Genomic DNA, 12,121 nt, shown 5'->3' with positions numbered 1-12,121 from the left:
GTTATGGCTAAGAGTAATAATCAATGACTGTAGCTACTGTATGGTTCAGAGGACTCCATAGTAATGGCTAAGAGTATAACTCAATGACTGTAGCTACTGTTGGTTCAGAGGAACCTCCATAGTTTGGCTAAGAGTATAACTCAATGATGTAGCTACTGTATGGTTCAGAGGAACTCTCATAGTTATGGCTAAGAGTATAACTCTTGGTAAACTGTCCTCCACTCTAACGGGAACACACATACATCTCACGTCGATATTACATCTCTGTCATATTATGTCATGTCATTTACAGTGGCCTTCCACTTAATGCATAATTCAGGCTAMGTAATGATGAGAGTCCAGGTCTATGAGAATGTACTACAGTATTAATGACTGTGACCTTGTGGACTCTGGCTGAGTAAACAGGGAACGACAGTCATCATTTCTCATTATGAACCCCTTCTATGGATCTCTATTTACCGAGAGGACGGAGGGACGGAGGGAGCATGAGAGAGATGTCTCTTTAGGGGTGAGGTATAAGAGGACCACACCCAGGGTGATTGTCTCCTGTTGACTCATGCCCCCTGGCACGGCTGGCACGGGGGTGTAACACCCCTGAGGCAGGCCAGAGGGGGTGAGATTTATGACCCTGACATGGTAACACGTCATCGACTCATAAGGAGTTAGTTAGACCTACTGGAGCTCCTATCTTGGCAGGACATGAACCCTGTTCTGTTCAGGGGGAACACAATTACTGGCTGTACTAATGAAATGTATGAATTTTCTTGTGCTTTCCCTCTCCCTGTAAATGGGTACTTTAGTGTATATTCCCCAGCTATGGTTTTTAATTAGAATGTGCATTAGAATGTGATGTTGTATTGCTGAGAGGGCTTTACATTCCATGTTGTGTTTCCCCCTCCAGGACAGCTCTGGAATGAGACTGTGGAAGAGGAAGTGGTTTGTGTTGTCCGACTACTGCTTGTTTTATTACAAAGGTGAGTCACACAGGCACACCGGGCCAGGGTTTAATTGAGACTAATTAAAATAGTCGCAGGGTGAATTGATTTGGTTATGAAATCCAAGCCAGTCCTCTTAATTCCAAGTCGTCTGCCTCTCAGTGGAGCTAAACCTTTCAATCAGAGAGACATGACTGCAATTAGAAAAGGTTCTGTTCTGTCACAGGCTATTCTCTCTCCTCTTCTGTCTTTTTCTTTCTCTATTTCCCTCTTTCTTTCACCTCTCCGCCATTCATCACACTGAGCTAGAGATAAGCCTCCAGTCCTGCTGCCTGCCACCACAGCGGCTCCTTGAATCATCCTTGAATTATGTCTCTCCAATTACATTTCCCACAGTCACGAATCACCATGCAGGAACATAATGGTGCATTGATGAAGCAGTTATATCATGCTATTTATAAACAGGTAGAATCATTCAAGTAGTCAAGGCAGTGGGCCAGCGGTGAGGTGTGTGTGGTGGGTTGTTGTGTATTGTGTGATAATGATCACCTGCTTGTGTGTGTGTGTGTGTGTATCCCTCTAGACAGCAGAGAGGAGACGGTTTTGGGGAGCATCCCCCTGCCCAGTTATGTCATCGCCCCTGTGGAGCCTGATGACCACATCAGCCGCAAGTATGCCTTCAAGGTAAGACTAGAGGGCAAGGGTGGGAACTAGCTCGTCACCGAATGGAAAATACTGTTACCAGCTACCTCACAGTCTAACCAAGCTGCATGAATTGAGAAACAGACTGGATATATGGAGGTTTTCAACTGTGAAGGAAATGCTAACTAACAGGCATTAGATAAAGTTGCTTCACCTTGGTTACAGAGTTAGACAGTCACACAGCCAGGGGCCTGTGTGGGCAAGCCAGACAACGTGGGCAGTGCTCCCTCTGATTAGTGTCAGACTGGTGGGCTGTTATAACACTCCATTCTTACCACATCAGTCTGGATCCTTTCTTTAAAAGCACAAAAATTCATCAAAAAACCTATACAATCTGGACCAAGACCGGCTCTTCCTAATGTCTGCTTTGGCCGCCCTGCCTGGCGTGCTATGTCGCTTTGACCTGTGAGTTTTCAGTGTGGTCCCTTCATGCTAACCAATTTAATTAACAAGAACACTAAGTGGGCAATGTGACTTCATACTTACCTGTACCTCTCATCTGCTATTTCATAACACACATGCACCAAACACTTGAGGCCTGTAGGTCTCAATAATGTACAGTTATTCAGGGAGTATCAGCCCCAGTAGGTATCTTATCCTGGTCTGAGGTACAGTATCTGTCTGTGTCACTTTAAGGTCTGTTTGGTAGTGGTGTTACTGTGCTGCTCTGCTCTCTGGCCCCTGTCCTGTACTGTCAGTCAGTCAGCAGGCCCCTGTCATCACAGTAGAGCTTTAGGATAGCAGCACTCTGAACCCCCACCACAGTCCTCCAAACCCCTCTCCTCTCCACACTCCTCCAAAACCCCTCTCTCTCCACACTCGCTCCAAACGCCCCTCTCCTCTCCACACTCCTCCAAGCCCTCTACTCTCCACACTCCTCCAAGCCCCTCTACTCTCCACACTCCTCCAAGCCCTCTCCTCTCCACATTCCTCCAAGCCCCCGCTCTCTCACAACACTCCTCCAAGCCCCTCTCCTCTCCACACTCCTCCAAGCCCCTCTCCCTCTCCACACTCCTCCAAGCCCTCTCCTCTCCACACTCCTCAAACCCTCTCCTCTCCCACTCTCCAAACCCCACTCCTCCTCAAACCTCTTCCTCTCCACACTCCTCCAGCCCTCTCCTCTCCACACTCCTCCAGCCCCTCTCCTCTCGCACACTCCTCCAAGCCCCTCTCCTCTCCACACTCCTCCAAGCCCTCTCCTCTCCACACTCCCAAGCCCCTCTCCTCTCCACAATCTCCTCCAAGCCCCTCTCCTCTCCACACTCCTCCAGCCCTCTCCTCCCACCTCCTCCAAGCCTCTCCTCTCCACACTCCTCCAAGCCCTCTCCTCTCCACATCCTCCCAGCCCTCTCCTCTCCCACCCCTCCAAGCAGTTCTCCTCTCCACACTCCTCCAAGCCCTCTCCTCTCCACACTCCCTCCAAGCCCCTCTCCTCTCCACACTCCTCCAAACCCCTCTCCTCTCCACACTCCTCAAAAAAACCCTCTCCTCTCCACAACTCCTCCAAACCCCTCTCCTCTCCACACTCCTCCAAGCCCTCTCCTCTCCATCTCCTCCAAGCCCCTCCTAATCTCCTCCACACTCCTCCAAGCCCCTCTCCTCTCCACACTCCTCCAAGCCCCTCTCCTCTCCACACTCCTCCAAGCCCCTTCCATCTCCACACTCCTCCAAGCCCCTCTCCTCTCCACACTCCTCCCAAGCCCCTCTCCTCTCCACACTCCTCCAAGCCCCTCTCCTCTTCCCACACTCCTCCAAGCCCCTCTCCTCTCCACACTCCTCCAACCCCTCCCTCTCCAACTCCTCCAACCTCTCTCTCACACTCTCCAACCCCTCTCCTTCCACACTCCTCCAAGCCCCTCTCTCTCCACACTCTCCCAAGCCCCTCTCCTCTCCACACTCCTCCAAGCCCCTCTCCTCTCCACAACTCCTCAAGCCCCTCTCTTCCACCTCCTCCAAGCCCTCTCCTCTCCACATCCCTCCAAGCCCCTCTCCTCTCACACTCCTCCAAGCCCTCTCCTCTCCACACTCCTCCAAGCCCCTCTCCTCTCCACACTCCTCCAAGCCCCTCTCTCACCAGGCCCTCTCCTCCACAACTCCTCAAGCCCCTCTCCTCTCCACCTCTCCAAAGCCCTCTCTTCACACCCCAAGCCGTCTCCTCCCACACCAGTCTCCCTCTCTTCGCACCTCCTCCAAGCCCCTCTCCTCTCCACCTCCTCCAAGCCCTCCTCTCCAACTCCTCCAAGCCCCTCGTCCTCTCCACTTCATCCAAGCCTGTCTCCAACTCTTCCTCCTCCACACACTCCTACAAGCAGTTTCTCCTCTCCACACTCCTCAAGCCCCCTCCATCTCCACATCCTCCAAGCCCCTCTCCCTTCCACACTCCTAAACAGTTCTCCTCTCCACACTCCTCCAAGCCTCCTCTCTCCCACTCCTCCAAGCTTCTTCCCCCTCTCCAATCTCCACTACTCCTCTCAAACCCTCATCTCCCATCTCATCCATCTCCGCACACTCTGTTTCTCTTTCTCTGTGCCTAATGGGAAACATGCATTATCTCTCTAACTCAGTAGGGCTGTGGGGAATAAACACAACACTCATGAATTCCTCTCTGCTGTTTGATTGTATCTGGTCCAGGGATGTTTCCTATTGCAGACATACGTAGAACAACAGTACGAACATACAGTAGAAACATAGGAAACAGTTTGTTCATGCCTTATTAGCTAGTCATGTTCGAAAACACGTGAGTACGTTTACATCCACCTCTCATAATTCGTATTAAAGTGATTAGTCAATAGTCCTGTAAAATGCCTTTCTCCTGCTTATTCTTAACAGCGTAAGGTCAAATGAAGTAAGCATACACCTGGGTTTTCTAGAGCAATCTTTTGGAATATTTAGGACGTGTAAACACTTAATTGGCGTTCCAGCAGTGTATTGATCTGCGCGGGCCAGAACCAGCACCGAGCGAGCGAGCCTCCGCTCTTTAGCTCGAGTGAAGTGAGTATACACAACTGATTGTAGGAGTCCTTTAGAGGTAGTTTACAAACTTATATGTTACCAACTCATGTGTCCATGTAAACAGGATTATTAGGGAAATCCTTCTCTTGTCATTGCAATGTAAACATTTTAATCAAACTATTACAATTAATCTGGACTGATCCACAGTAATCACATTATTGTGTTACTTGTAACCACACTCGTTGTTGTATTGTTTCTTGCCTCAGTTGGCAGCAGGAAAGGATCCCTGAGGGTAGTGGGGGGTATAGAGACTATTTTGTCACACTTTAGTCAGTGTGGTATGACAGACAGAGTAGACGAGTAATAATGGGTTTCCTCTGCTGGGTTCAGAGTCGTTCACAATATCGCATCTCCATATCTTTCTCAGTGAGAGGCAAAGACCCTTTTATGAAGAACACTTCAGGGTGAATGTTGATGTGCTAGTTTTGACGCGTTATTGCAGTCCTTTCATAATTGTATCCGTTGTGCTTGGCTTTTGTTCCTTCCCTGGGTGTATGTACTGTATTGTGTTGTGTGCACGTGTGTCCTGTGTGTGTTTTGTGGTGCAAGCCTGGGTATTACTCTGCAGACTCACATTACATACAATTGAAGCTATTTCTAGCGTCTTCTCTCTCTCTCTCCTGCCTCTCTCTCTCTCCCTGCCTCTCTCTCTCCCCTCCTCCTCTCTCTAACCTCTCTCTCCCTCCTCTCTCTCCTGCCTCTCTCTCCCGCTCTCCTCCCCTCTCTTCCCCGTACTCTCTCTCCCTTCTCTCCGCCTCTCTCGTCCCGCTCCGCTCTTCTGCTTCTCTCTCTCTCTCCTGCCTCTCTCTCTCTCTTCCTGCCTCTCTCTTCTTGCCTCTCTCTCCTGCCTCTTCTCTTCCTGCCCGCTCCTCCGTCCCGCCTCTCTCTCTGCCCATGGGAAAGGGGAAATGTATTTTCACGGTTAGGTGAGAAGGTTCCTGTCTCAATACTGTTCTGCTAACATTATCCAGTTGCATGTATTTAAGAGGTCTCTGTTCCTCTCAGCTTTCTCCTCTCGCTCCTGGGTATATCACATATTCCCAGACCAGGATCTTTATTAGACAGGACCCAAGCCTTTCAGTTAACCTGTTAAGCTGCCAACAGAAAACTTAAACTGCCTATTGGATGAAGGTTAATTCTTGTTGTGTTAATACATAAGTTTGCACTTCCAGCTTCCAATTGGTTCATCTCCCTGGTCCTGGATGCCAACTGGGCGTGACCCATGTCTACCATGAGCCAATGTTCTGTTTGTTACTCTGAAGCTGTTTGTTGTTGTTGATTTGAGAGATCTGTGGTAATCTAATGTTTTGTGAGCAATGCAGTTGGGAAGTCATTTAGAGTTAAATGCAGACAACTACCAGTTAATAACGCTATAAAAAACGCATGAGGCACTAAAGAGCAAGAGTTTCCCCATCCTATCCTAGCCTTACCCCGGTTCTAGCAAGCCTATTGGCCAACTATGTTTCTTCAGCCATTTTCCCCCTCGTCCAGAGTGTGGTGTGTGGTGTGTTGCTGTAGTGTTGTGGTTTGCTAGTGTGGGTCTGTATTTTAGTCCGCTTGCTGCTTCTGCCGTGTTCTAGCAACAGCATTCATGTTAATGCTACACTGAACAAAATATAAATGCAACATGTAAAATTGTTGGGCCGCACGTTCATGGAGGCTGAAATAAAAGATCCCCGAAAATGTCCATATGCACAAAAGTGTATTTCTCTAAAATGTTTTGCACAAATTTGTTTACATTCCCTGTTAGTGAGCATTTCTTCCTTGCGAAGATAATTCATCCAACCTGACAGCTGTGGCATATATAAACTGAAACTGATTAAACAGCTTGAATCATACCAGGTGCACGCCTTGTGCTGGGTGACAATAAAAAATGCCAGCTCTATAATGTGAAGCTTTCATTATGAGGGAACGTGCAATTTGCATGCTGACTGCAGGATGTCAGAAATTTTCATGTTTATTTCTCTACAATAAGCGCTCCAATGCGTTTTAGAGAATTTGGCAGTAACTCCAATCCAACTTCAAACCGCAGACCACGTGTATGGCGTTCATGTGGGCCGAGCGGTTTTGCTGATGCAACGTTGTGACCAAGAGTGCCCATGGTGGCGGTGGGTTATGTATGGGGCAGGCAGGCATAATCTTGGATAATCAACACAATTGCATTTTATTGTGGCAATGTGAATGGCACAGAGGGTATCCGTGACGAGTTTCCTGAGGCCCTTTGTCAATGACATCATCCGCCGCCATCACCTCGATGTTTCAGCTCTGATAATGCACAGCCCCATGTCGCAACGATCTGTACACAATTACTGGAAGCTGAAAATATCGAGTTATTCCATGGGCCCTGCATACTCACCAAATATTTCAACCCATTGGAGCATGTTTGGGATGCTCTGGATCAATGTTGTATGAAAGCGGCTCCAAACTTCGGCAGCAGCATTGAAGAGGAGTGGGACAAATTCCACAGGCCACAAATCAACAGCCTGATAACACTAATGCGAAGGAGATGTTCCTCGTTGCAATGAGCCCAAAATGTGGTCCACCATAGCAGATACTGACCTGTTTCTGATCCACAGCCCCAACCTTTTGTGTACTCTGTTGACCACAAGATGCATATTGTATTCCCAGTCATGTGAAATCCATAGATTAGGACCTAATGCATTTATTTCAATTGATTTGATTTCCTTATATGAACTGTTACTTTCATAAAATCTTTTGGAATTGTTGCCATGTTGTGTTTATATTTTTTATTCACGTATACAATTTCACTCTCTTTGAGTTGATGACTATGCCAGCCTCGAGAACAGCAGAGAGACACTTCTGTTTTCCTGGAGGCAAAGTCAAGACCTTTTACCTTCTGTTCTGTTTTGCTCTTCTTCACTGTGTTTATCTCTCGTGTGTTTCCTATTTGGTTGAATGGTCTCCGCTTTGTGACTGTTGCACTGGTGGAGCGAGCGCCGCTTCCCCACGGACAGCCATACCTGAAAACACGCTGGGTGGGCCCCTTCTTGCCATGAATAGTGTATTTTATTTTCCTTCAATCCTCAGAGGACCGCGTCACCTAGCTTCTTCATGCCGCGTAGCTCATAGTCTACTTTTCATTACCAAACCAAAAAATGCACGAGTTTATGATTTTTCTGCATCAAATCACGGGATGGATGGACATGCCAGTGCTTCTCCAATATTCAGGTTGGTAATTTCAGCTGAACGTTTCCTGTAAGCCAACCTTGGTTCTTGAAATGTACTGTGTGTCAAATCTGTTGGACGACAAAAAGTTCAATATGGAACCACCTATTCAGTCAAAGCCTGAACACATCGGTTTGTTGTGGAGGGTTTGACCCTGTAGCACTGGGGTATTTGGCCCCGCCTTCTCCATATCATCATCAGGACCACTGGTCATCACCATGTGAACCGTGGATAGCTGGGTCTCACAACTGGGCTGGGCCATCCTCCTCTACCCATCTCCTTGCCCATATCCATGTCCGTTTCCACACTCCTCTCCAGTTTCACTGCCTTTCTTTCTGTTGGCCTCATCACAGTCAACATTCAAACAACATTCAGTTCTATCTAGCTATGACAGGCTGTATTTCAATGTTTCTGTTGTGTTTGGACAACCAGGCATATCATTTAGTGCCATGGAACTGGCTCATTGATTAATATGTTTTGTTTTGTAATGTATTTGTTTTGTAATGTATAGTAACATATTCACAGTATTTAGGCAAGACTGCTCCTTCTTCTTGTGTACCAGAGGCATGGAATATGTCTACAATTTTATGCCTCATCTGATATGTTAGTGCCACTGAATGAATTTAAACATTTTGATGGGAGACTTGTTACAGAGGAGTGTAAATGCTTTTTTTTAGGCTGATCTGTTGTTGAATTCTACATATATTGTTGTATATTTTTAATTCTGTAATGTATTGATTGTTTGCTGCCTTCTTGGTTCAGGTCTCTCTGGGTCTCAATGGGCTTTTCCTGGTAATCATAAATAATGATACACATTTGGAATGTACATTTTTTGATTGGTTTTTACTTCGAACTCATTGGCCATGGTTTTTTGGATGGTCCTGTAATATAGAGCTTGCAGTCTTCTACATGCTGATAACCGCGGAGAGCTTCAGCTTAAAGTCCAAGGAGTCAGCACATTATATAATCACCCTTAACCAATTTTGAAAGGAACTGTAGACAACGTAATGTTAATGTCAAGGCGACACTTAAAATGACCTCCAATGTCTTCATGCTACAGTGGGACACGAGAGCTGGTAATAAGGAACCAGTAGGGTCTGCCTGCCTGTAACCATTAAACCAACTTGTGAAGAGAACTGGAAGTAAGTACTGTTCGATCAATGTTGTGTGGACTGCGGTGGGTGGTGATGTGACTGTGCAGTGGTGGTCTGGCCGGCCCTAACTTTCTCGGGACAGTGATCGTTGGCACTATGCCTGCTGGATAATACAGGACTCTGCATCAAAATAGGTCTTTGTTAACCCACTGCCAAGTAAGATCACTATCAGCTGATCACAAGTTAGCAGTACAATACTAACAGAACACAACATGATGGTGGATGCAACTTGTTGGTAGCGCTAAAGAGAAGTTTTCAGTGAATTTAGAAAGGATTTTGCTGTTTGTTTTGTTAAATGTAGGATGATTCTTGTAGACCATAGGGTGAATTCAAATGGCATCCTAATTCTATATGGTGCACTACTTTGAAGAGTTGTGTATAAGGTACAGGCAAAATGATGGTCATGGGAACATGCATGGACTGAGCAGGCAGGCCACGTACTGTGTGATTACAGGTTGTATTGTAATGAAAGGCAGTAAGAGGGGTTTGGAGAGCAAGAAGCTGCATATAAAGGTTTTTCGTTGTGCTGGAGACTGGGCAGTGTAGTAATTTGGGGTGGAACTGTGGTTGGAAAGGCTGATCTGTGGTTGTAAATTGGACAGTGGGGTTGTTCGGTGGCAAGCGTTGGCCCCCCTATGCAGGCAGGATGGGGGAGATTAAGCTTGTGGTGGTGGCCGTTGGGGTTGGGCAGATTTACAGTAGGGGCCAGACAGGAGGGCAAAGCCCATTACACTATACTGTGAGAGACAGATCTACTCTAAGCCTGTAGCAGCCACGACCAGGGTAAGGCTAATTATGGGTTTCTCTTTGTGTTGTGCTTTGTCCACTGTGTGTTGTTTGTACTATGTAGTATCTCGTGTGCATATGGGTGAGAGGTTGTGTTTTGTAACAATGCTATAGCTAGGCAAACTGGTACGCTATGTTGAGTTACTTGTAAGTTTTTGGTGGAAATTAGTTTGTGCCCAAGGTAATTAATGGGAATTTGCTGTGGCATTGGGACTTTGTAAAACACTTCAATATAAGACGGAAACTGGACTCTTGTCTAACTTTAAAACGCATGCTTCTTCATTGCGTGGCGTGTTGCATCAGCATCTTTAGTTAGAGACAATGTGTGCCTCTTGCTTTTGTTATTATTGTAAGTTCTGGTGATGGCTTTTGACGTCCATTGTGAGCTAATATGCTAAGACTGCTCTCTTTGATTCTTCATTTGCCAGAACGTACCCTTGACCCTCAACCCTCCGATCCAATCTTTCCCATCTTTTTTTGGTTCTGATGTGTCTCTTCTTTCTCTCCACAGGCGAGCCAACACATGGAATGCGTCTCCTACATTTACAATAAGAAATCTGTGGATTGGCTCGCAGGCAGAGCACGGTGGGGATGAAGGACGTACTTCTTCAGTTGCCGACAACCGCAGAGAGGACATGAATGGTTGGATCCGAGCCATGAATCAGGCTGCTCTCATGCAGAGATCAAGGCATCAAGAGGTTAGTCTCCTTCAGGGCCATTTCTTGTTGTCCCAATAGTCCCTCTGTAGTGTCCCGAATAGTCCTATCTGTAAGTTTATCCCATAGGTCTCCTCTGTATTTCCCCAATAGGCCTCCTTTAGTTATCCCATAGGCTCCTCTGTAGTTATCCTCCATAGTGCCCTCTGTAGTCCCCATGAGTCGTCTTATCCCCATAGCTCCTCTTGTAGTATCACAATAGTCCTTCTGTAGTTATCCCCATAGTCCCTCTGTAGTTATCGCCAATAGTCTCCCTCTGTAGTTAATCGCCCAATAGTGCTCTCTGTAGTTATCCCAATAGTTTACTTCTTTAGTTATCCCAATTTTAGTCTCCTCTGTAGTTATATCATAGTCTCCTCTCTAGTTTATCCAATCAGTCCTCCTCTTGTCAGTTATCCCCATAATTCCTGCTGTGTTATCCCGCAATAGTCCTCTGTAGTTAATGCCCAATAGTCTCCTCTGTAGTTATCCCCCAATAGTTCCTCTGTAGTTATCCCCAATGTCCTCCTTTGTAGTATTCCTTAATAGTCTCCTCTGGTAGTGTCCAAATATTCTCCTCTGTAGTTAATCCCAATAGTCCCCCACTAGTTATCCACAATAGTCCTTCCCTGTAGTGTCCCAAATAGTCTCTTTTGTATGTCATCCCCAATAGTCTCTCTGTAGTTATCCCCAATAGTCTCCTCTGTAGTGTCCCCTATATATGTCCTCTGTAGTTATCCCCTATAATCTCCCTCTGTAGTTATCCCCAATAGTCTTCCCTGTAGTGTCCCAATAGTCCCCTCTTTGTAGTTATCCCAAATAGTCTCCTCTGGTCGTGTCCATATGGTCCTCCCTCTGTAGTTATCCCAAAAGTCTACTCTAGTTTATCCCAATAGTCTACCTAGTTATCCCCAAGTAGTCCTCCTCTGTAGTATCCCAATAGTTTCCTCTTGTAGTCATCCCGCAATAGTCCCTCCTCTGTAGTTATCCCCACTAGTTCCTCTGTAGTTATCCCCAATAGTCCTCCTCTGTAGTTATCCTCAATAGGTCTCTCCTGGGGTAGTCATCCCATGTCCCTCCTCTGTAAGGTTATTCCCCAATAGTCCTCCTCTGTAGTTATCCAATAGTCTCCTCTGTAGTTATCCCCAATATCTCCTCTGTAGTTATTCCCAATAGTCTCCTTCTGTAAGTTTACCCAAAAAATAGTCTCTTGTCGTTGTCACCCATAGTCTCCTCTGAGTTATCTCCCAATAGTCTCCTCTGTAGTTATCCCCAATAGTTTCCATCTGTAGTTTATCCCAATTAGTCTCCTCCTGGGGTAGTTTATCCCAATAGTCCTCCTCTGTAGTGTCCCAAATAGTCTCCTCTGTAGTGGTCCCAAATAGTCTCCCTCTGTAGTTTTATCCCAATATCTCCTCTGTAGGTTATCCCCAATAGAGTGCTGCCTCTGTATGTGGTCCCGAATAGCCCCTCTAGTTTCCCAATAGTCTCCGTCTGTAGTTATCCGCCAATAGTTCTCTCTGGGTAGGTTGTCGCGCAATAGTCTCCTCTGCTAGTTAATCCCAATAGTCCTGCCTTTGTAGTTATCCCGCAATAGTCTCTTTGGTAGTTATCTGCCCTAGTCTCTTTGTAGTTATCCCCAATAGTAATA

The 12,121-nt window shown here is 46.5% G+C and overlaps 1 protein-coding gene and 1 long non-coding RNA gene across 2 annotated transcripts in view; both read left to right on the top strand.

Moving 5' to 3' along the window:
* LOC112079019 (uncharacterized) overlaps positions 1–1,650 on the top strand; it is a 7,918-nt gene extending 6,268 nt beyond the window's left edge. Inside the window, exons 2-3 of the long non-coding RNA XR_002895835.2 lie at positions 902–974; positions 1,519–1,650. This is a non-coding gene — a long non-coding RNA (uncharacterized lncRNA). The remainder of the gene's footprint in view (positions 1–901; positions 975–1,518) is intronic.
* Positions 1,651–1,995: 345 nt separating this feature from the next.
* On the top strand, positions 1,996–4,171 carry LOC139026994 (uncharacterized). The gene is made up of 3 exons (XM_070442201.1): positions 1,996–2,042; positions 2,983–3,363; positions 3,544–4,171. The coding sequence occupies exons 1-3, from the start codon at positions 1,996–1,998 to the stop codon at positions 4,169–4,171; spliced, it is 1,056 nt and encodes a 351-aa protein (XP_070298302.1).
* The last annotated feature ends 7,950 nt before the right edge of the window (positions 4,172–12,121 follow it).

The sequence above is a fragment of the Salvelinus sp. IW2-2015 genome, unplaced genomic scaffold (assembly GCF_002910315.2).
Source record: "Salvelinus sp. IW2-2015 unplaced genomic scaffold, ASM291031v2 Un_scaffold6700, whole genome shotgun sequence".
NCBI classification, from domain to species: domain Eukaryota; kingdom Metazoa; phylum Chordata; class Actinopteri; order Salmoniformes; family Salmonidae; genus Salvelinus; species Salvelinus sp. IW2-2015.
Note: the sequence above shows the minus strand (reverse complement) of the source record. Positions and strands in the feature narration are given on the sequence as shown.